The 23,089-nt window shown below is 40.9% G+C and overlaps 1 protein-coding gene across 3 annotated transcripts in view; it reads left to right on the top strand.

Annotated features, from left to right (window-relative positions):
* The window catches only part of TP53BP2 (tumor protein p53 binding protein 2), a 67,544-nt gene that overhangs the window by 24,564 nt on the left and 19,891 nt on the right, over nucleotides 1–23,089 (top strand). For all 3 annotated transcript variants that reach the window (XM_055581964.1, XM_055581965.1, XM_055581963.1), the window contains exons 2-9: nucleotides 2,681–2,828; nucleotides 10,468–10,581; nucleotides 14,099–14,181; nucleotides 18,830–18,931; nucleotides 21,028–21,202; nucleotides 21,756–21,937; nucleotides 22,299–22,463; nucleotides 22,849–23,077. In XM_055581964.1, the coding sequence (XP_055437939.1) occupies nucleotides 2,681–2,828; nucleotides 10,468–10,581; nucleotides 14,099–14,181; nucleotides 18,830–18,931; nucleotides 21,028–21,202; nucleotides 21,756–21,937; nucleotides 22,299–22,463; nucleotides 22,849–23,077 (1,198 nt within the window). The remainder of the gene's footprint in view (nucleotides 1–2,680; nucleotides 2,829–10,467; nucleotides 10,582–14,098; nucleotides 14,182–18,829; nucleotides 18,932–21,027; nucleotides 21,203–21,755; nucleotides 21,938–22,298; nucleotides 22,464–22,848; nucleotides 23,078–23,089) is intronic.

Genomic DNA, 23,089 nt, shown 5'->3' with positions numbered 1-23,089 from the left:
TGGGTAGGGAGTATGGAGGAGAAGTACTCTTTAAGACTGAAGTGTAAATTATTTACACTGGTTACATGTGCTATATATGTATCCAGAGTCGCACCAGGGTGGAAAGCTGTGTTCATTTTGTGTAACAGTTTTAAAGTGCTGCCTTGTTGGCTGAGTTGAGGCCTGGAACTATGTATCTTTATGTAGCACAGTTTATCAGAATGTGAAGAACCTGATCCAGTTAGCTTGAAAGCTTCTGAGCTCATGCTGACAAATTTTGCAGCTTTGTTTTCATACGTTTTATTTTTTTGATAGCATCCACTTTAAAATTTGTTTCTGAGTTGCTTTCTAGCTGTAATGGGTTCCTGTCTATGTTTTCCAGTTTGGGGGGTTCCTTTCTGTGTTATACATGTTTCTGTGAGTTAAGAGCTTCAGTTGCAGGAAGTGGAGACTTGGCTTACCTTGGGAAAGCATAGTTTTACTGCAGGGAGGAGCAGGGAAGCCCCGTGAGGCAGAGCCCACGGACCCAGGGGGCCTCCTCCTCTCGTGCATTTTCTTCTCCCCTTACTCAAACCAGATCCTTGAGGCGGCAAGTCTGCTGTTTCAGCCAGTTTCCATCATCATCCCTGGTCAGGAGCTGCCGCTCTCCCGCTGTCCCCTCCCCTCCTCCCCCGCCCCCCAAAAAGAAGAGCCTAATGCAGCTCTCACTTCTGGGGTGGTGGGAGAGAGATTTATGCTGGGTGAGACGCCACGTGACTGAGGGCACTGTGGCTTGTATGATATTCTTGTGTCATTGTAACCGCAGTGCAGATCCTACTCATTCTGCCTTTAAAAGAAAAAAAAAAATTATTTGTTTGGCTGCTCCAGTTCTTAGTTGCAGCTCAGGGGATCTCCATCTTGTTTTTTGGCATGTGAGATCTCTGGTTGTGGCGTGTGAACTCTTATTTGTGGTGTGTGGGATCTAGTTCCCTGACCAGGGATTGAACCCAGGACTCCTCCTTTGAGAGCTTGGAATGTTAGCCACTAGATCACCAGGGAAATCCCCTTCTGTTTTGTTACAGCCTTAAAACCCAAACTCCTGCAGTGTTTGGCTTGGTCTCATTAATTCTTTTTACAGAATGTATACTGGTCCATCAAGTTCATGTTTCAAAGCCTTTGCATTTTCTTTCTTTGATAAGAATTATTTTCACAGAATATAAAGCTCACAGTGGAATTACACTTTCAAATTGTCTGGGTTTTGTTTCCTTGTTTTAATCCCGATACGCGTTTATCTGCCCAGAGTAAGTCCTCACTGAATGAATGAGCTTGGGGGTTGGCTGACTTGCGTTGTCATCAACAATTTATTTGCTCAGTTTTCTTCAGTGCTAGGAATTAACAACGGTTGTTTTTTGTTTGGTTGATTTTTTTTGTTTTGTTATTTGATAGGTGTGAACACTTGAATTCTTTAGTGAAGTGAAGTCGCTCAGTCGTGTCCGTAGAGGAGCCTACTACGCTCCTCCATCCATGGGATTTTCCAGGCAAGAGTACTGGAGTGGGTTGCCATTTCCTTCTCCAGAGGATCTTCCTGACCCAGGGATCGAACCCAGGTCTCCCACACTGTAGGCAGACGCAGTGTTTTTAAGATACAGTATCTGTTTTTACCAGGAGGAAGACTGAGTTTTAGATCTAAATCTTCTGGTCTGAGTGTTTATATACAAGGTCATCTCAACTTTAGCACGATAGCCATTCATTTCTACTTACACCTTATTGATGAATACTTAAGGTTTTTTAAAATAATTGTATTTATTTATTTTTATTTTTGGCTGTGCTGGGTCTTTGTTGCTGCATGGGCTTTTCTCTAGTTGCAGCGAGCAGGGATTACTCTCGAGTTGCCATGTACGGGCTTCTCATTGGGGTGGCTTCTCTTGTGGAGCATGGGCTCTAGGGTGTGTGGGCTTCAATAGTTGTGGCCTGTGGGCTCTAGAGCACAGGCTCTATAGTTATGCATGGGGTTAGTTGCTCTGAGGCATGTGGGATCTTCCTGGATCAGGAATTGACCTGTGTCTCCTGTATTGACAAGTGGATTCTTTACCACTGAGCCATCACTGACTTATGCTTTAAAGTATGTATCTAATCTGATTAAAATATCTTAGATTTGAAAATATAATTGTTTGAACAGGTGATACATTGTACATGGTATAAATATTAGATATCCCTCTGAGTTCTTTCCCCTTTTCCCATCCCCACCTTCAGCAGCAACACATGTTTTGTTTATGTATCCTTCCTGAAAGAGACTTTGCTCAATTAAGCATGTGTTTGTGTGATCATCATCTCCTGATCATACTCACAGGGCTGATGGGAGAATCTCTTTGTAGTATGGGCCTGGCACATCATACTAAGAACTACAGAAGTCTTGGTAAACGAATGACATAAATAAACTGTCAGAGTAAGGTTTAACTTGACCTTTTGTGTGCACTGATCCATTTACTGTGCTCCAGGGATCCCAAGGGTTCTTCAGGCGCAGCTGATGGAGGGAGGGCAGGGGCCATCAGCAAAGCTCCGGGACCCTCTCCACCTTGGGCCTGGAGACAGCCAGATGGTCCTGTTGTGTATTTGCATTTCAGTTAAGACAGTCAGGGAAAGGAATCGAAAGTAAGTGAGAAGTGACCAGCGCCAGTGTAGGTGGTACTAATAACCCTTGTGTTTCTCCTTCTGTTTCCAGATGTTTCTTACTGTGTACCTCAGCAACAATGAGCAGCACTTCACAGAAGTCCCTGTCACTCCGGAAACCATCTGCAGAGACGTGGTGGACTTGTGCAAAGAACCTGGCGAGAGCGATTGCCACCTGGCCGAAGTGTGGTGTGGCTCTGGTACATCTTCTTCAGCCGTGCCGTCTTTATTATCATCAGTTTTAGAGAGGGCAGTGTGTACCTTTCATGTTTATCCACGGAGAAACTGGAGAAGAGGGTGTCTATCAGAGAGAGTGCTTTCAGTCCAGTTTTGTTGCCTCCTCCGAAGTCTTTTTTTTTTTTTAATATTTATTTTGACTACGCTGGGTCCCAGTGCGACACGTGGGATCTTTAGTTGTGGCATTCCAGCTCTTAGTTGTGGCATGTGGTATCTAGCTCCCTGACCCCTAAGGAAGCAATCTGGGCCCCCCCCCGCCCTGTACTGGGAGCATGGAGTCGTGGCCGTTGAACCACCTGGGAAGTTCCTCCAAAGTCCTCTGCTGTTTTCTTTTTCCGCAGCACATCATAGATACTACAGTATTAAAGGTCAAAGGATAGGCAGCTGATACACGGGATGGAAGCTTCTGGGGGTGTTAGGGTAAAATGTACTGTGCTCAGAAGTGTTTTGGGTATGCTTAGGTGGTTTCACTTCATTAGAAATTTGAGGCATTCTGAGCCGTTCTGATTGTTTTGCCGTGTCTGAGTCTTTGGAGGTTTTTAGAGAGAGCTCTTCGGTATTGAGTTACTATGGTGGCAGGAGGCAGTGGTGAAATCATAGTCATTATTTTAAGCCTTGAAATCGATCCCTTACTTAGTTCTTTGGAGCCCTGAAATGGGACAACCTGGTTTCTTTTCGGCCCTTTAGGAGTTTGTAGATGGAGGAGTAATGTTTCACGAGTTGTGCTCTATCCCTGTACAGCCTGGGTGAGCCCTTACTGTTTCCTTCTTCTCCCCTTTGGTGCAGTTTATCTCAGTGCAGGTTTCCCACTGTTCACTGCATTCACACCGTTCATGGGTGTGTGACTTCAGCTGACTCCCTCTGCTTCCCAGGCAAGTCTTCTCAATCTTCTTTGGATGATTTTCCTACAGCTGGGTGTTCAGGAAGACTTCCTTCACTCTCCCTGAGCTGCTTACTTCACATAGGAACTAGATTAGACCATTTTCGTAAAGAAACCCAAGTGATCCTTTTTGTTTAAAAAAAAAAAAATTAAATTTATTTGATTGCGCCAGGTTTTGGTTGCACCATGTGGGCTCCTCCTTCGGTCTTCCTTGTGGCATGCAAGATATTTTCGTTTTTTTCAGCATATGGGATTTAGTTCCTGACTAGGGATCGGACCTGAGCCTCTAACATTGGTAGCATGGAGTCTTGGCCACTGGACCACCAGGAAAGTCCCTCTAAGTGATCCCTATTAAATGAAAATTTGATAGTTTGACTTTCTTGTTTTAACTTTTTTATTCTACTTAGGATAAAATCCAGAGTCTTGATTTTAGATTGTGAGGTCTTTGATATAATCTGGTACCATTTTCCTCCTTTCTCTCCTCTTGGCACTTTTTTATGTTCCTGGATAAATGAACTTTTTTATGTTCCTGTGTCCCACCTCAGAGCCTCTGGTGCCAGCTGCTCCTTCTGCACTCCCAGATTTTGTTGTTGCTGGTTGATGGCAACATTTGTTGCAATCCAAATGCTGCTGGTCATTTGGATTGCAGCTGACGTGTTGGCTCTTCAGAGATGTTTCTCCTGAGCTTCCCACTAAAGCAGGCACGAGGTTCTCTATTACGTCATCCTGGTTTGATCCTGTGCATGAGACGTGTCTGTCTGGTTTTTGTGTGTGTGTTTATTAATCTGCTGCCTCTTTAATCCCCGTAGCCTCACACACACGTGCAAGAATGTAAACTCCTTAAGAGTGGAGACCTGCTTGTCTCGTTCCTTGCTGTGTCCTAGCTCAGAGGGAGTGCTCAGTAAATATTTACTGAAAGAATAAATGAGCTTCTAGCTGCTCTGGTGGCCTCCCTGCATTCTGCAAATAACTTGCCCAAAGTGAAGTGATTGAGACCATGTACTGTGCGCTTCCTCAGTCTTCTCCCCCGGTGCTTACCTCAGGTTCCTCTGGATGTGTGCCTGCCCTTCTTTCTGACTTCCTTCCTTTGCCAAGGCTCACCCTCTCCCTTGAAACTCTTGATTCTACTGTTTCCCTTTCCTCTCTAGTATCTTGCTCACTTGAGTTCAGTAGCCCTTGCTATGTAATGAGGATGTTTAAAGGATATTCTTTCGTCTAATTTTTTTAATTAAAAAAAAAAGAAAAAAGACCACATGAATGGATTCTTTTTTGTAAGGCAAATAATATAGATGGAATGGAAATCTCTCCCACAAGCCCATCTTGTGTCACTTGATGTATAATTGCTTATAATTTTAGCAGATAACTTTTCAGACTTGTCTCTGTACTGTAACTATAGAAATAGTTTTGTGTCATCTCTATTTTTTCTTTATGTAACAGTATCATACATCTCGCTATCTGCAATTTATCATTTTACCTTACAGTATAGCTTGGAAGTCTTTTCTGATTAGCCTGTGTAAATCTACACCATTGTACCATTGTTTTTAATTATCATAATTTTCCATAGTATGACCCACAAATTGCATTTCTTTATTCACTAACGTTTCAATTAATTCTCTTGTTTCTATAAACACTGCAGTAGAAGGCCTTGTAGAAGCCTCTAGATCACGTGCAAGCATTTCTCTAGGGTAGATAACCAGGAATTGCTTGCTTAAAGGTTCACACATTTTAAATTTGAATATATTTCACCAGATTTCCCTCAGCAAAGGCTGTAGAAATTCACACTTCTACCAGTTATTTCTAAAAGTATCCCTCATCAAAAAAAGATACTAATACAATGAATTCTTACTTTTGCTTAGCTGATGCTGAAGTTGATCATTTTTCATTTATCTACTGGCCACTTGGATTTCCATTAAAAAAAAAGATTGTTTCGTTATAGTCTTTGCTCAAGTCTCTTTTGACTTTTGCCCTTTTCCTTCTTGATTTGTAGATGTTATAGAAAAACACAACTCTTCTAGAACTCAGGCCTAGTTGTGTGTTGTTTTAAAAAGTCTTTTCTTTATGTTAAGGCTGTAAACATAGTCTCCTGTTGTTCGGTACCATTAAATTTTAAATTTTTTTCCCTTCCCTCCCCACCTTCCCTTCTTCTTTGTCATTAATTTTTCTGACTAGTGTGAATTAGAGATCTAATATTTTCCCCCCCAGGTGGATAGTGATTTTTTTTGTGTCTTATTGAAGACACTTGGTTTTTTCCTTACTGATGTGAAACTTCACTTCATAGTCTTGTTATATCTCATAGGAAGTATGTTTCTATAAGCTTTAGCCAGTTACTTTTATTTTTTTCTTCTATTTATGATAGGACCAAATAGTTTTCTTAAATTTTATTTTTCTTAGTTTTTAAATTATGAAAATATGATAACTCATTTACAGAGACTTGGAAAATACAGAACAAAGTTACATATAGTTCCACTATATATTGCAATCATTTTTTTAAGTAAGTAAATTAAAGTTTTTAGTTGGAGTTTCAATATCAAACTCTTAAAAATTAGTAAAATGAATATACAGAGAAGTAGAAGGATATAGTAGGCCTGAAAAGTACTATGAACCAATTCAAGATAATTAAGATTTATACAATTTTTACACAGCAGTAACATACTCTTAAGTTCCCATAAACTAGGAGACACTAGAATATATCCAGTGACATGAGACCAGATGCAAAAATTTGATGAGGGCCAAATAGTTTTAATTTACTCTAGTTTTATAATAGATTACTACTACTACTACTACTACTAAGTCGCTTCAGTCGTGTCCGACTCTGTGCGACCCCATACACAGCAGCCCACCAGGCTCCCCCGTCCCTGGGATTCTACAGGCAAGAACACTGGAGTGGGTTGCCATTTCCTTCTCCAGTGCAGGAAAGTGAAAAGTGAAAGTGAAGTTGTTCAGTCATGTCCGACTCTTAGCGACCCCATGGAATGGAGCCCACCAGGCTCCTCCGTCCATGGGATTTTCCAGGCAAGAGTACTGGAGTGGGGTGCCATTTCCTGTAAAGGCAACTGCTTATTTCATTGTGCTCCTGTACTATTCTTGTGTATTTTCTTTTTCAGATATGTTTTAGAATTACCTTGAAAGGTTCCATGAAAAGTTCTTTGGGGATTTTGATTGGTTGCAGGGAATTCATAATTAATTTGAGGGTTGTTTGTATGATGTTGTGGTTAAGAGCAAGGTCGTGGGTGTCAACATCTTGTCTCTTTCATTTACTAGCTTTATAACTTCAGACAAGATACTTAATCTCTATAATCCTTAAGTGTTTTTCCTACAGAATTGGGATAATAAATGAATCTATTGCACAGGATTGTGTGAAAATCCTAGGCGTTGACATTTGAAGGGGGCTTAGCATAGCCCCTGGCACATTTAGTGTTCACACTCAGCAAGTAATAGCTGTTATGTTTTCAGCTCCTTTTTTTTTTTTTTTTTTGCTATAACTTGTCCAAGGTGTCCCATTTTAAAAATAGTAACTATGTTACTTCCACTTTGTTTGCTTCTCAAGTTTCCCATTTCCTTTAACTGTCTTTTAAAATAAGTAGCTTTGGGGACTTCTCTGGTGGTCCAGTGGTTAAGATTGTGTTTCCAATGCAGGGGACACAGGTTCGATCCCTGCGCAGGGAGCTGAGATCCCACATGCTGTGTGGTCAAAAAGTAAAATTTTAAAAAACGATAGCTTTTACTTGCCATCTCCCTTTCCTTACTCCCCTCTGGTTTATTTGCTGGGAGAACATATCTTCGATTCTTGTTGTTTGCTAGGACCTGTGCTTGATTGTAAAGAAGAGAGAGATGAACGTGTGCTGTCAAAGTAAAAACAGGAATCAGCAGACATTTCTCTCATACAGAGTGATGACTTCAGAAATAGATGGAGGTGCTCCATCTGCAGAAGGAGAAGAGGGTACTGGGGACAGTTCTCAGTGCTGGGAATGGCTTGTTCAGAGTCACATAGGCATGGATGCCAGGACGAGGGATGGGTGTCGTTGGAGCATGGGGTAAATGGGCGGCTTTGAGAACCTTTGAAGTGTGTTTCAGCTTGTGGTGGCCTAAGCCTGATATATATATACATTTTGTCACTGTAGGCCATTAGGACCTTAGCTTCTAGACCTAGAAGGTCCACACTCAACATGGACTGGAAGTCACTTCATTTCTTTTGAAATAAAGTGTATGTGTATGTGTGTGTGTGAGATTTTTGTTTTTGTGAGGAGGTAGAGGGTCTGCATGGACTGGAAGTCACTTCATTTCTTTTGGAATAAAGTGTGTGTGTGTGTGCATGAGATTTTTGTTTTTGTGAGAAGGTGGAGGGTCTACATGGACTGGAAGTCACTTCATTTCTTTTGGAATAAAGTGTGTGTGTGTGTGAGAGAGATTTTTGTTTTTGCGAGGAGGTGGAGGGTCTGCATGGACTGGAAGTCACTTCATTTCTTTTGGAATAAAGTGTGTGTGTGTGTGTGAGAGATTTTTGTTTTTGCGAGGAGGTGGAGGGTCTGCATGGACTGGAAGTCACTTCATTTCTTTTGGAATAAAGTGTGTGTGTGTGTGTGCAAGATTTTTGTTTTTGTGAGAAGGTGGAGGGTCTACATGGACTGGAAGTCACTTCATTTCTTTTGGAATAAAGTGTGTGTGTGTGTGTGTGCGCGCAAAATTTTTGTTTTTGTGAGAAGGTGGAGGGTCTACATGGACTGGAAGTCACTTCATTTCTTTTGGAATAAAGTGTGTGTGTGTGTGTGAGATTTTTGTTTTTGCGAGGAGGTGGAGGGTCCGCATGGACTGGAAGTCACTTCATTTCTTTTGGAATAAAGTGTGTGTGTGTGTGTGTGTGCGCACAAGATTTTTGTTTTTGTGAGAAGGTGGAGGGTCTACATGGACTGGAAGTCACTTCATTTCTTTTGAAATAAAGTGAGTGTGTGTGAGATTTTTGTTTTTGTCAGAAGGTGGAGGGTCTGCATGGACTGGAAGTCACTTCATTTCTTTTGGAATAAAGTGTGTGTGTGTGTGTGTGAGAGAGAGATTTTTGTTTTTGCGAGGAGGTGGAGGGTCTACATGGACTGGAAGTCACTTCATTTCTTTTGAAATAAAGTGAGTGTGTGTGAGATTTTTGTTTTTGTCAGAAGGTGGAGGGTCTGCATGGACTGGAAGTCACTTCATTTCTTTTGGAATAAAGTGTGTGTGTGTGTGTGTGAGAGAGAGATTTTTGTTTTTGCGAGGAGGTGGAGGGTCTACATGGACTGGAAGTCACTTCATTTCTTTTGAAATAAAGTGAGTGTGTTTGAGATTTTTGTTTTTGTCAGAAGGTGGAGGGTCTGCATGGACTGGAAGTCACTTCATTTCTTTTGGAATAAAGTGTGTGTGTGTGTGTGTGTGTGAGAGAGAGAGAGATTTTTGTTTTTGCGAGGAGGTGGAGGGTCTACATGGACTGGAAGTCACTTCATTTCTTTTGAAATAAAGTGAGTGTGTGTGAGATTTTTGTTTTTGTGAGAAGGTGGAGGGTCTACATGGACTGGAAGTCACTTCATTTCTTTTGGAATAAAGTGTGTGTGTGTGAGATTTTTGTTTTTGTGAGAAGGTGGAGGGTCTGCATGGACTGGAAGTCACTTCATTTCTTTTGGAATAAAGTGTGTGTGTTTGTGTGTGTGTGTGTGTCTATGATTTTTGTTTTTGTGAGGAGGTAGAAGGTCTGCCCAGAATTTCTTTCAGGAAGGTATCTGCTCAGCTCCGAGTGTTTCCTCTTGGGGGAGTCTTGGTTAGACTTTCTCTGGTTTAGAGAAGAGGGTATCTGTGTCTACTCATTATGTCATGTTGCTGTAAATAGAACCCAAGCTGTACTTTGTTGCCACCAAGCCGATTAAGTTCAGGGGTTAGTTCACAGAATTGGCTGCTGAATCTTTGGCTGCTCTCTTCTGTGCCCTTGTTGTTTATTTAAGGTACTCAGATAGTGTCCTTGGTTACTGACAAGTGCATTGAATTTTGGGGGGGGGGGGGCACTGCAGCATTCTTACATTAAAAATGATTAAGTTCTTTGATTTTAAACTGTTGGCATCCTCAAACAGTTGATTTGGTTTTTATGTTCAGATTCCTTAAGATTGGAAGATTACAGTTCCCATGTAGTATTTAGCTATGCCTTTTTTTTTTTTTTTTTTTTTTTGTCTCAAGGAATATTTTCAGGACAGTAAGCAGACTTTTGTTTGGAAATACATGTGTATGATTTTTTTTTTTTTAAACATGGTTTGTAAAATTGTCAAAAAAAAAATCCCCAATAGAAAGACAAGGCTATTTAGAAAGTTGTTTTTAAGTTTTCGTTTGTATACTTGGAGAATCATAGAACCATTAGAGTTAACAGAGACCTCAGAGACCATCCTGTGGAATAGATAACAGGAACTTTGGAACCTGCAGAGCTTCACGGCCTGCCTGGAACTAGTGAGGGGCTGCTGAATCTGACTCCCCTTGCCAGTGGCCCTGACCCAGTCCTTTCCTATCCGCATATTCCACCCAGCTTTGACCCTGATTATGTGGGTGCTAAGCTGGTGATACTTCGTTTTCTAAGGGTTCTTTTTTTTTTTTTTTTTTAAAGATCTTAGATAGTATTTTCTGCATTCATAATGCATAATTTGTATGAAGGGTAGACAGTAAGTGATGTGTTACCAGGTAACATGACTTGTACATGATTTATTCATTTCTTTTAGAACGTCCAGTTGCCGATAATGAGCGAATGTTCGACGTCCTGCAGCGGTTTGGAAGTCAGAGGAGTGAAGTTCGGTTCTTCCTTCGCCATGAACGCTCCCCTGGTAGGGATGTTGGTAGGTAGCATCCTGTTGATTGTGACAAAGATTCGGACTTCAGTTTCATGCTTGGGAGAGGTGACCCATGATCAGGAGCAGGCCGTGTGATGGATGAGTGAGCAAGAAGCAAGGGGGAAAAGTGAGGATAGCCCTCTCTCCCAAGTCCTGACTCTATAGGGTGGGCAGAAAAGGGTGCGGTTCTGTTTGTTGTGTTTTGTTGGAAGATGGGAAAAGTTTGATGACAGTTTTTTGTTTTTTTTTAATGTTTTATTTTTTGGCTGCACCACACGGCACGTGGAATCTTAGTTCCCCGACCAGGGATCAACCCCGTGTCCCCTGTCTTGGAAGCACAGAGTCTTAACCACCAGACCACCAAGGAAGTCCCCTGACTACAGCTGTTAATATGGGCGGGAAGGAAAGGAGTCAGTAGAGAAGGAGTTTGAAATACAAGGAAGAAGGGAATGCTCGATGGGCAAGTTAGCCAAGGGGAAATTCAGGGTCGAGGGGGTCGAGGGGTGAGATAGGAGGGTAAGGGAAGGGTCTGTTCCATTTTAACAGGGTGGAAGGGAAGCTTCCCAGAGGCAGTAAATGTGTGCTGTCTATGGGAGCAGTGGGAGGGATGGGCTTCTCATCTGAAAACATTTGTTTTCTCTGAGGGAGGAGGCCCTGGTGGAGAATAAGAGAGAGTGTGGCCAGGGAAGCTGGCACGCCAGGGCCCCTAGAGGACAGTGGAGATTAGACACCAGGAGACCATGGGTGATTTTGCTGCAAAGGTGCTCTGCAGCCCAGAGGGTTGTAAGAGGAGAAGATGGTTGGATTGACCCAAGGTTGGAATTTGGCCAGACAAGTTCAGTGGAAAATTGGTGAGACAAGGAAAAAAGAGGATGTTGGTGAGATGGCATTCAAGCCGAGATGGGGATGAAGTGAAGGCGGAGGGGCTGCAGAGAAAGAAACTGCAAGTTTCAGGTTATTGAACAGGTGTAGCGAGAGGTAATTGTGGTCAAAAAGTAAGAAGATTGAATTTAACATGTCAGGAGTAGAGCATTTCTAGATAACGTGGTCTTGTATTGGATCATGAAATAAACCTGAATTAGAGAGGAGACAGGAAGTTGTGGATCTGAGAGGCGAGCTTTTAGATGGTGAGGTCATCCAAAATGAAGGGGGGACTTGGGCAAAGAGAACAGAAGGGTCAGGTGGTCACGTCTGCTGTGACCAGAGTTTCTAGATGACAGTAAGCAGAGGTTAGAAGGTGATAAGTGGAGATCAGAAATAGTGGGCTGAAAGCAGCACTAGACATTGAGAACACAGTCAAACCTGTGACTCTGGAGGTCTCTCTCATAGGATGTAGGAGAGAAAGCAGTTTCAAGTCTTGAGATCTGTAGGGAAGCCTTTGTTCTCAGTGGAAAGTGGTTGCAGCAGGGTTACTAGGTGTTTCTAAAAATGTTGGGATTCTTAAAATGGAAAGTTGAAGGTTTGTGACTTTAGTATATATTGAAAAATTCTTGGGAGTAAGAATGTTGATAACAGAGGTTAATTATTACATGTTATAGAATCTCAGTTTTATTCCTTTAGTCAGAGGTCCACATGGCAGCCATTAGACATTATCAGAGGTGTGGGAGACCCCAGAATTGACTTAATCTAGCCTCTTCTGCTCTACAGATGAGAAACGCTGATACTTAGGGGTTAGATGACTTGTCAGAGGCCACATACCAGGAGGCAGAGCCAGGAGGGGAACCTGAGTCTCCTTATCCTGGCTGGTTCCTCGGCCTTTGAGCTTCACTGTGTCTGTAATACTGTTTTAAATAAACATGCATTATTTTTCCCCCCAAAGCTGCCTTCTTTTTTGTGGTTTTGACATCTGCATCTTATTTTTATTTTGTTCTTCATTTACATTATTGCATATATCTCCTTTTAATCAATTAGTTGAATTTTCTCCCTTCATCTGTCAGTTCAAATATCTTCCTCTCTGGTACCTGGTAAATTATTAAATAGCTTCTCAATAGTGCAGTATGCAGTTTCAGTGTGTCTGTAGTGTGAGAAATGCAATCTGAAGATAAAAGGCGCTGTTTTTACATTGTTGCAAAACACCAGTGCCTCATAGTGTCAAAACTGGGATAAAACAGGATTGCTGTGTAGTGTCAACCTTTGTGGTTGTAGACTTCTAGATTACAGATTAAGAGACTGTTACTGTATTCTTTTTCTGGTTTAACTAGGACCTGTGACCCAGAATGTATATGACTTTTTTTTTTTTTTTTGGCCACGCCATGTAGCATGTGGGTTCTTAAGTTCCTCAACCAGGGGTCAAACCCATGCCCCCTTCAGTGAAAGCGCTGAGTCTTAACCTCTGGACCACCACCATGGAAATCCATTACGTTTTTCTCTCTTTTTTTAATATGACACTATTTTCAAAGCTCTTGCTTTTTATTCTAATTATGTAACTGAACATGCCAGTTCAGTTGCTCTCTCTTGGAGGCAGCAAAGAAAGCAATTATTCCGGAATGATAGATTTTTTTTTTTCCTTGCAGAAATATTGTGACAGGTACCTGAGCTATTTTGCCAGAAAATTGAGCAGTTTTAAAAGTAAAGCTGAGAAAACGTTGGAGTTAGGTATAAGTGTGGTATGTGGCTCTGAGGATAGACATTTATTATTTGTGGGAATTTGTGCCAAGCTTCCAGGCAGGTTCAACAAACATTTGATTCAGAAGAAATTTTTATCTAAAGCTTCTTGGGAAATAGTTTAATATTTTTTCTCTAACATCTGGGAAGTACAGTTATAAGCTTAATTTCATGTATTTAAGAAACTCTCTTTGATATATTGCAATTTATCAGTTTAAGTTAAAACTATTTTCTCATCATGATCATTATACATTAAGTGATGCTGAGAAACATATATTTGGACCTGAAAAGTTATTTTTACCCCAAAAAGCAGGATGTACAATGTTTTACAACTAGTACTTTCCCATGCTAAGAAAATGAAATTTTTTTTACTTAAATGGGGAAGTACTTGCTAGTACTTAGGAATTACCACAAAATTCGAATCACTACTTGTTCTGTTTCAATTGCTTCCTTCCGTTGGAAGTTACAAACACTTTATTGAGTACAAGGGTGGGTTAATTTGATTAAAATTGATTAATTTTCACCTATTTCTTTCAGCGAGACTATTCCCAGTTTTATTTCTGAGTAGCTAGAGAACTGGGAACAGACACTGTAGGCATATGGTATGAATGACCCATAAGAAGAAGTATATTTATATTCTTAATTTTTCTCTTCTAGCACCTAACTCATGCAGCTTTTCTAGGGATTGTTTAGCATGTGACATTTTCTAGTGCTGACCATTCACTGTTCCAAGTGAAGTTTTTCTAGAACAGGTTGAATCTGTGAGACCTTAACTTCATTGGTATTAGAAAGTGTTGGTATTTTAAGTATGTTTTCAACTTAAAGTATTAGCATTAAAAACATAACTGAGAAATGAACTGGTACTTAAAATATCTGTCACCTCTAGTGTTAATGCATACTTTTTGAATTTTGTGCTTAGTGAGTGGACCAAGGTCTCAGGATCCAAGTTTAAAAAGAAATGGTGTAAAAGTTCCAGGTGAACATCGAAGAAAGGAGAATGGCGTAAGTGATCATTGTTACCCATTCTGTGTTTGGACCACAGTGATGCTGCTTTTTTTTTAACTTTTAAATCTCATTCACTGTTCCTTTTTTATTCAGTAGGTGATTAAGGGAAGTCCTTTTTTAAAGGCTTATTTTAAATTTATTTCATGAAAGTGATTAATGGTCTCTATGGTTGTTGAAATATCCAACAACCTTAGATATGCAGATGATACTATTCTAATGGCAGAAAGTGAAGAGGAACTAAAGAGCCTCTTGATGAAGGTGAAAGAGGAGAGTGAAAAAGCTGACTTGAAACTCAACATTCAAAAAAACGAAGATGTTGGCATCCAGGCCCATCACTTCATGGCAAATAGAAAGGGAAAAAGTGGAAGCAGTGACAGATTTTATTTTCTTGGGCTCCCAAAATCACTGTGGATGGTGAGTTCAGCCATGAAATTAAAAGATGCTTGCTCCTTGGAAGGAAAGCTGTGACAAGCCTAGACAGCAATTGAAAAAGCAGAGACATCACTTTGGTGACAAGCATTTATGTAGTCAAAGCTGTAGTTTTTCCAGTAGTCATGTTTTGATGGGAGAGTTGAACCATGAAGAAGACCAAGTGCCAAAGAATTGATGCTTTTGAACTGTGGTGCTGGAGAAGACTCTTGAGAGTCCCTTGGACTGCAACGAGATCAAAACAGTCAATCCTAAGGGAAATCAACCCTAAATATTCATTGGAAGGACTGATGCTGAAGCTGAAGCTCTAGTACTTTGGCCACCTGATGTGAAGAGCTGACTCACTGGAAAAGACCCTGATGCTGAGAATGATTGAGGCAAAAGGAGAAAGGGTGGCAGAGGATGAAATGGTTACATAGCATCACTGACTCAGTGCAACTCTGGAAGATAGTGTAGGACAGAGAAGCCTGAGCTGCTGAAGTCCATAGGGTCGCAAAGAGACACGACCTCATGACTGAACAGCAACAACATGGCTGTTGAAAGAAGTCAGATGCTGGATATGTCACAAATACAGAACAAGTATTGAATAAGTTCGAGGAAGTATTTGTTTTTTTGGTGATTTTATTTGTTACTATTATTGCTTTTAGCATTAATGTGAATAAGTTCGAGGAAGTATTTGTTTTTTTGGTGATTTTATTTGTTGCTGTATTGCTTTTAGCATTAATGATATATTAATGCTCTTGCTATTGCATATGAATTTTAGCAGGTATCTTTGGGACTCCTTGTAGACATTTTCTTTTCAGAGCTTAGAATTTTTAACCTTGTTAGGGATTAGCTAAATTACCTCTCCAACGCACACTGCTTTTATTCCGCCTTGACCAAATTCTTCCTGTTTCTCTTCTTTGATCTCATAGTTATCTTAGTGATGAAAGGCTGATACAAGGATAATGGAAATGGTCTGACCATTAACGAGATTTCAGTGCATATCGACACAATGTATCTTTCTTCAATCACTGGATTTTTATTTTTTTTAAATGATTTATTTATTTTTTGGCCTCGCCATGAGACATGCAAAATTGTAGTTTTCCAATTAGGGATCAAACCCTTGCCCCCTGCAGTGGTAGCTTGGAGTCTTAACCACTGGACTGCCAGGGAAGTCCCATTACTGTTTTGTTTTTTTTTTTCTTATTTTTTTTTAAATTATGAAAGTATTATAACACTTAAAATTAAAAAAAATAAAATTTATTGGTTGTTCTGGGTCTTTGTTGCTGCTTGGGCTTTTCTCTCATTGCAGCAAGTAGGGGTTCCTCTCTAGTTGCATTGTGTGGGCTTTTCATTGTAGTGACTTGTTGCGGAGCATGGGCTCCAGGGCCCACAGGCTTCAGTGGTTGCAGTTCCCAGGTTCTAGGATGCAGGCTCAATAATATTTGTGGCACACGGGCTTAGTTGCTCTGCAGCATGTGGGATCTTCCAGACCAGGGATCAGACCCGTATCTCCTGCATTGGCAGGTGGATTCTTCACTACTAAGCCACCAGGGAAGCCCCTTCACTGGGTTTTTAAATAACGTCTTTATTAATGTATAATTGATGTATAATAAACTACACATAGGGCTTCTCTGGTGGCTCAGATGGTAAAGAATCTGCCTGCAATGTGCAAGACCTGGGTTCATTCAATCCCTGGGTCGGGAACATCCCTGGGAGAATAGGGAACGGCAGCCCCCTCCTGAGTTCTTGCCTGGAGAATTCCATGGACAGAGGAGCCTGGCGGGTTCTGTGGGTTCACAAAGAGCTGGACATGACTAAGTGACTAACGCAACACAACAAACAAGCTGCTCACATGTTGGGTGTACATTTTGATAAGTTTTGACATGTGTACATCTCTGACGCTGTCACCATAATCAAGATAATGATCATATTCGATCACCCCCCCAAAAAAAAGTTTCCTTATGTTCTTTTGTAATTGTTCCTTCTTGCCTCTCTTCCCATCCTCAGGGAACTGCTAGCTGGTCTGCTGTCTGTCGCCATAAATTAGTTTTGTTTTCCAGAATCTAGTATAAATGGAGTCATCCAGTATATACTCTTTTCTGTCTGAATTTGCTCAGGATAAATAGTTGGAGGTTTATTCATTTTGTTGTGTATCAGTAGTTGATCCTTTTTATTGCTGAGAGATATTCTATTGTCTGGTTATACCACTCCTTATCCATTCATCTGTTGGGCATTTTGATTGTTTAGTTATTCTGTATCACGCTGTGATGAGTACTTGGGTATACATCTTTGTATGGACATATGCTTTTATTACTATTTCTCTAAAGTAAATACTTAGGAGTAAAATGGTTGGTTCATATGTTAACTTTTTAAGAAGCTGTCAGACTGATTTCCAAAGTTATTGTTTTATTATATAGTCCTCATCAGAGAGTTCTAGTTTTTCCACATCCTTGCCAACATTTGGTATGGTCAGTCCTTTTAATTTTGGCTTCTGCTAGGTGTGTGATGGTAGTACATTCTGGTTTTGTTTTGTATTTCTCTGATGGCTGATGGTATTGGGCATCTATCATGTACTTATTTACCATTCATATATTGTCTTTAGTGAAGTGTTAATATTTGTTCACTTCTTTTTTTATCATGTTGCAGGGCTTTTGGGATCTCAGTTTCCCAGCCAGGTTTTGAATCCAGGCTAGGGCAGTGAAATAAATGAATCCTAACCTTTAGACCACTAGGGAACTTCCTGTTCACCTCTTTTGCTTATCTTTTTCATGATTGGGTTGTTTGCTTCATTTTTATTGAGTTTAAGAGTTCTGTTATATATGCTGGATCCAAGGTTTTTTATTAGATAGATAATTGGCAAATATTTTTCCCAGTCTATGACTTCAATACAGTATAATTAATCAACTTAGAAGTTTTAGATCTTGCATCTGAGTTTAGGATCCATTTTGAATTAACACTTGCATGTATTGTGAGAGAAGTGCATTTTGTTAATTGTGTGTGGATATCCAGTTGTACAAGCAGCATTTGTTGAAAAGACTCTTCTTTGTCTACTCAACTGCCCTTTCTCTTAAATCAATTACCAGTGTAGGTGTGGGTCTGTTTTTGTACTCTGTCTTCTGTTTCATTGATCTGTTTATCTGACATGATATCAGTAACACAATGTATTGATCACTAAAGCGTGTTTAGTCTTGAAGTCAGGCAGTGTATGTTTTCTAACTCTTCTTTTCGAAGTTGTTTTGGCTATTCTGTCTCATTTGCACTTCCATATGAAATTGTAGAATTTGCCAGTTGATTTATTTTTTTTTAAAAAGCCTACTGGGATTTGGGTTGGTATTGTCTTGGCTCTGTAGGTCAGTATGGGAAACATTGCCATCTTGACAATATTGAGCTTTTTAGTTCACAAGCACCACAGTATTCCTCCCCAAATAGGTCTTCTCTCTCTCAGCCATGTTTTGAAGTTTTCAGTGTCAGGCCTGAGCATCTGTCAAATTTATTCCTGAGTGCTTCATGCTTTTATGCTAATCTTAATGATATTACAAAATTTCTTTTTTCAGTTTTCTGGGTTTTGCTAATGTATAGAAATATCGTTGATTTTGGCTATTGATGTTTTATCCTGCGTTCTTGCTAAATAACTTATTTAGTAGCTTTTTATAGATTCCATAGAATTTTCTTCATAGATGATTATGTTTTCCTTGAGTAAAGAGAAAATTTTTCCCTTTGCAATCTGGATATAGTTTCTTTCTTCCTGCCTTCCTTTCTTTCTAGCGAGAACGTCTTAGGACCATGTGGAATGGATGTTTAGGGAGTATAGTAGACATCTTGCTTTGTCTCTGATGACCTACTGTGTCTTGAATTTTTTAAATTCCAGTGTTACATTTTTAAAGGGTGTTTTAATGACTGTATTCTAAGTTTGCTGCCAATACCCCAACATCATGTTTGATATGTTCAAATACTGCCTTCCTAATTTAACTGCAGAACAAGGTGATTCCAGATGGTTCCATTTGTGTCGGTACTGAAACTATTTAATTTAAATTTACAACTTAAAAGAGTCTGTGTATCATTATGTTTTAAATCTTAAGTCAATATGGGAATAGTAATATAAAAATTAATGAGTTCTTTAATATGATGGGAGAAAAATAGCTAAATAATTTTGTCATGATTACATGATTTGAGGGAGGAGTCTCCGTGATCATTTTATAGTGAGTTGGATTATTTGCACTTTTTTTGGTAGGTTAATAGTCCTAGAATGGATCTGACACTTGCTGAACTTCAGGAAATGGCATCCCGCCAGCAGCAACAGATTGAGGCCCAGCAACAAATGCTGGCCACTAAGGTAATGGCCATGTTTTCAGAGACCTAACAGGCCACTCCCGTTCATGTGTAAGTAAAGCTGTTTACATTACACCCTTGCTAGTAAGCCGGTTCCCTCACATATGAGTTGATAACATCAGCCCAACAGGTATCTGCCGTGTGGTGCTTTCTTCTCTTCACTGTAGCGTTTTGTGGAAATCCTAAAATCATTCAGTTGTTTTAGATCCTCCTCGGCCCGATCCTGATCAAAGTTAACCACGCTGTGCCGAGTGTCAGTAAAACAGGGAAGGCGTAAAGAGCCTTTCAGCTTTGCTTGCAGGCACTAGTCTGGGCTGACTTCATCTTGAATCAGGAGGAACTTCAAAGTCTCATGCTCACCTGTCCCCAGCTACTGCTTGGCACCGAAAACAGGCTGCTTGCCTCTACTTGGGGACATTCTCCACCCACAAATTAAACCTTGTCTTCTCCTTGAACAGAGAAAATATGGGAAGTTTCTCCATCACTCTCAAAACCAGTCTTCCTGCGGCTGCTCTTGCGAGCCTTGGGCTAATAGTCTAAACCAGATGTTGTCAGACTTTCTGAAGGGCCGAAATATTTTAGGCTTTGCAGGCTGTGCAGTCTCAGCTCTGCATTTGTGGCTGGAAAGCAGCCATAAACAATAGGTAAACGAACGGATGTGGCCATGTGCCAAGAGAACTTTGCTTACGAACACAGACAGTAGGCTGTGTAGTCTGTCAGCCCTGGTCTAAACACTCAGTATTTTCGCTTACCAGTCTTTGAGGGTCTGTAAGTTCACTGACACTGGGGTGGACACCTGAGGATTTGAGTAGCAAGGTCCCTAGCATGGCTTTGAAGTGATCGCCAGGGAATCTTCAACGTCATTCTCAGAATGCACTGTGGCTTCCCTGTAATACTTCTTAGGGTTCCTATGCATCCTTTTCTTTTCTTTTTTAACACTTAAAATATGTATTGAAATTACAAATTAAACTTTTCCATATGGTTCCCAAGTAGAAAACACAGTATTTAAAGGCATTTAACAGCTGTTTTTTTTACATCATAGGGTTAGTGGCACCAAATGTACCTATGCATCCTTTTCTACTTTTGATGTTAGACACCAGCTTTTTCAAAATCCTGTGTATTGTTGCTTCTCATACTTTAATGTGCGTATGAATCACCTAGGGATTTTGTTAAAAATGCATGTTCTGATTCAGTAGGTGTGGGTTGCGGGTCTGACATTTTACATTTCTAATGCGATCCCATGTGGTGCTGATGCAGCATTCCTTGAGTAGCAAGGACGTGAATTCAAATAAAAAATTCGATTGTTAACAGCATAAATCTTTAAAATCAAGGTCTTATTTTGAAACTATCTGTGTCCTTGTATGTGTTAGCCATACAAATCTGAGAAGTTTACCCTTGAGTATAAATTGTGTGGCTCTGTTTTCCTCAGTTGAAATTTTAGATATAATAGGAATAAAATTGTAAGGTGCGTAATTGCAGTTTGCTAAAGGCATTCTTTAGAAAGTAGTTCTTTGGCTCTTTTCTAAGCATGCCGAGTGTGCCCTAACTATGTAAGACGCTGTTCACAGAGATCCACTGCACGCTGCATTGAATCCTCGCTGCAGCCCTAGAGGGACTAGTGCTCGTCTCATTTTATAGGTGAAGACGCAGACTTGTGGACTCAATGAGGTTATATAATTTGCCCCAAAGTCTCATAGCTAATAAGTGGCAGGGCTTGAGTCTGAATCCAAATTTAACTTCAAAGTGTGTCATTTAATAGCTTTCTTTTACCGCCTCCCATCTCTGCATGAGCTCCTTCTTAATATTAATGGCTGCAGCTCATGAAAACTAGTTCACAGATCACTGCTTGCCTGCTACAAAAGGACCACTTGGATAACAGTACTGATTCCTGGATCTTACCGCCTTAAGTAGATCCTAGGGTTGAGCTCAGGAGCGTCTGTTTTTCACAAACGCTCCAGGTGGTTCTGATGGCAGCGTGAGGACAGATGGTAAGACCGGAGCAATGCCACAGATGCACGTCAGTCTGGGCATCTCAGGGTGATTGTAGGTTAGTGGTCTGCTGTTTAAAATGACATGTCTGATGATGGCTTATATCTTTAGGAACAGCGCTTGAAGTTTCTGAAACAGCAAGATCAGCGTCAACAGCAACAAGCGGCTGAACAAGAAAAGCTTAAGAGGCTCAAAGAAATAGCTGAGAATCAGGAAGCGAAGCTAAAAAAAGTGAGAGCACTTAAAGGCCACGTGGAACAGAAGAGGCTGAGCAATGGGAAGCTTGGTAAGTTGCTCCCAGTCAGTTTACGTCGGTGCTAAATGCCGCAGACTGTTTGCGTATAGAAAAACACTGGTGTACGAAGTTTGTATAAATTTGTAGTAAGAGGACTAAGATGAGGCTTTGTATGTAGGTCACTTTAGAAGGATTTTTTGGGAAAAGTATAATTCACTGCAGTTTCGAAGCTGCTGGTTCCCCTGAGTTGAATTCAGCTATTGAATGTTTTAGACAAGGTTCTTTTTTGGAATATAGAGTATTTTTTTTTTTCTCTTTCTCTAAATAGTTTTTTGACTGAAGGTTCAATGAAGGCAAGGATTTTTATTCATATTAATAGCTCCATCGATTATAATGCCATTTTAATTAAAACTTTAGTGATTTGGTTTATAGATGTCTTTGTTGACTTCAGTTGATTATATAGGAATTGGTTGGTTCTAGGACATTTCTGAAAATTTTCTTTGCTTTTTATGAGGAAGTTTATGGTACATCTTAGGTTGCCCAGGAAGCGATCCCTTCTCATTTTTCTTTTCAACAATTGTTGCTTTTCTCGTTCTTCCTTTAGTGGAGGAAATTGAACAGATGAATAGTTTGTTCCAGCAAAAGCAGAGGGAGCTTGTTCTGGCTGTGTCAAAAGTAGAGGAACTTACAAGACAACTGGAAATGCTGAAGAATGGCAGGATTGACGGTCACCATGACAACCAGTCCGCGGTGGCTGAGCTTGATCGGCTCTACAAGGAGCTTCAGGTAAATGGTGGCCTCTTGTGACATTTCGGTGGCACCTCATCTCCAGCACCACAGTGTTGTCCACATACAGGGCAGGAAGTCCTGGATTTCCACCTCTTTTCCTTAAAGGGGTGGGGACGGGGAGGAAGACCTAAACTCCACAGAATCCAGAATAAACTTTATGATACCTCAAACAGGAAACTTGAGGCGTTCATTGTGACCACAGCCGGTGGTCTAACACTTCATTTTAAACCATGAGATGAGAAGTGTGGAGGGACCTTACATTTTTAGAAATTATATAATAGTGAACCGTGTGATTATCTGTTTGAGAAATTTTTCTGCCTACTCCTTGGCTACCTTTTTCTCCCCTAATTTTATTCAGTTAAGAAACAAACTGAACCAGGAGCAGAATGCCAAGCTGCAACAACAAAGGGAGTGTTTGAATAAGCGCAATTCAGAAGTGGCAGTGATGGACAAGCGTGTTAATGAGCTCAGGGACCGGCTGTGGAAGAAGAAGGCGGCCCTGCAGCAGAAAGAGAACCTTCCAGTAAGTGTGTGGTTGGCCAGGGCCAGGAGGAGGGGACACTGACCATCCCAGTGAGGTCAGTGCTTGCATATTTCAGAAACACTGCTGGGCACATCCTCTGAAAAGAGACAGGACCTTGTGGCTCCTTGAAAGAGAGTCCACTCTTCTTGTACTGTTAATATAATCCCCTCTGTAGCTCTGCTCTTCTTTCTAATTCTTGTAATGAAGTGTGGGTGAGACTTCACCCAGGGGTGTTTTTGTTGGGGGATGTTTCTGGTACACTCAATGGCTAGATCCTGAAAGTGCTGGATTTTAGCAGTTAAAATTATCATGGTGTCACAGGCTTTTCTGAGTTGGATCCGGTCTGACTTGCAATACTAAAGGCCCTGTGCTTTCTCCGAATAAGGTCTCGTCTGATGGACACGTGCCCCAGCCGGGGGCGTCGGGGCAGAGTCGCGTGGCGGCAGTTGGTCCCTATATCCAGTCGTCGACTATGCCCCGGATCCCGTCACGGCCTGAACTTCTGGTGAAGCCAGCCCTGCCCGATGGGCCTGGGGCCACGCAGGCTTCCGAGGGGCCCATGAAAGTCCAGACGCTGCCCAACATGAGATCTGGGGCCGCCTCGCAAGCGAAAGGTAAAATCAGGC

Source organism: Bubalus kerabau, chromosome 5 (genome assembly GCF_029407905.1).
Source record: "Bubalus kerabau isolate K-KA32 ecotype Philippines breed swamp buffalo chromosome 5, PCC_UOA_SB_1v2, whole genome shotgun sequence".
NCBI classification, from domain to species: Eukaryota; Metazoa; Chordata; class Mammalia; order Artiodactyla; family Bovidae; genus Bubalus; species Bubalus kerabau.
Note: the sequence above shows the minus strand (reverse complement) of the source record. Positions and strands in the feature narration are given on the sequence as shown.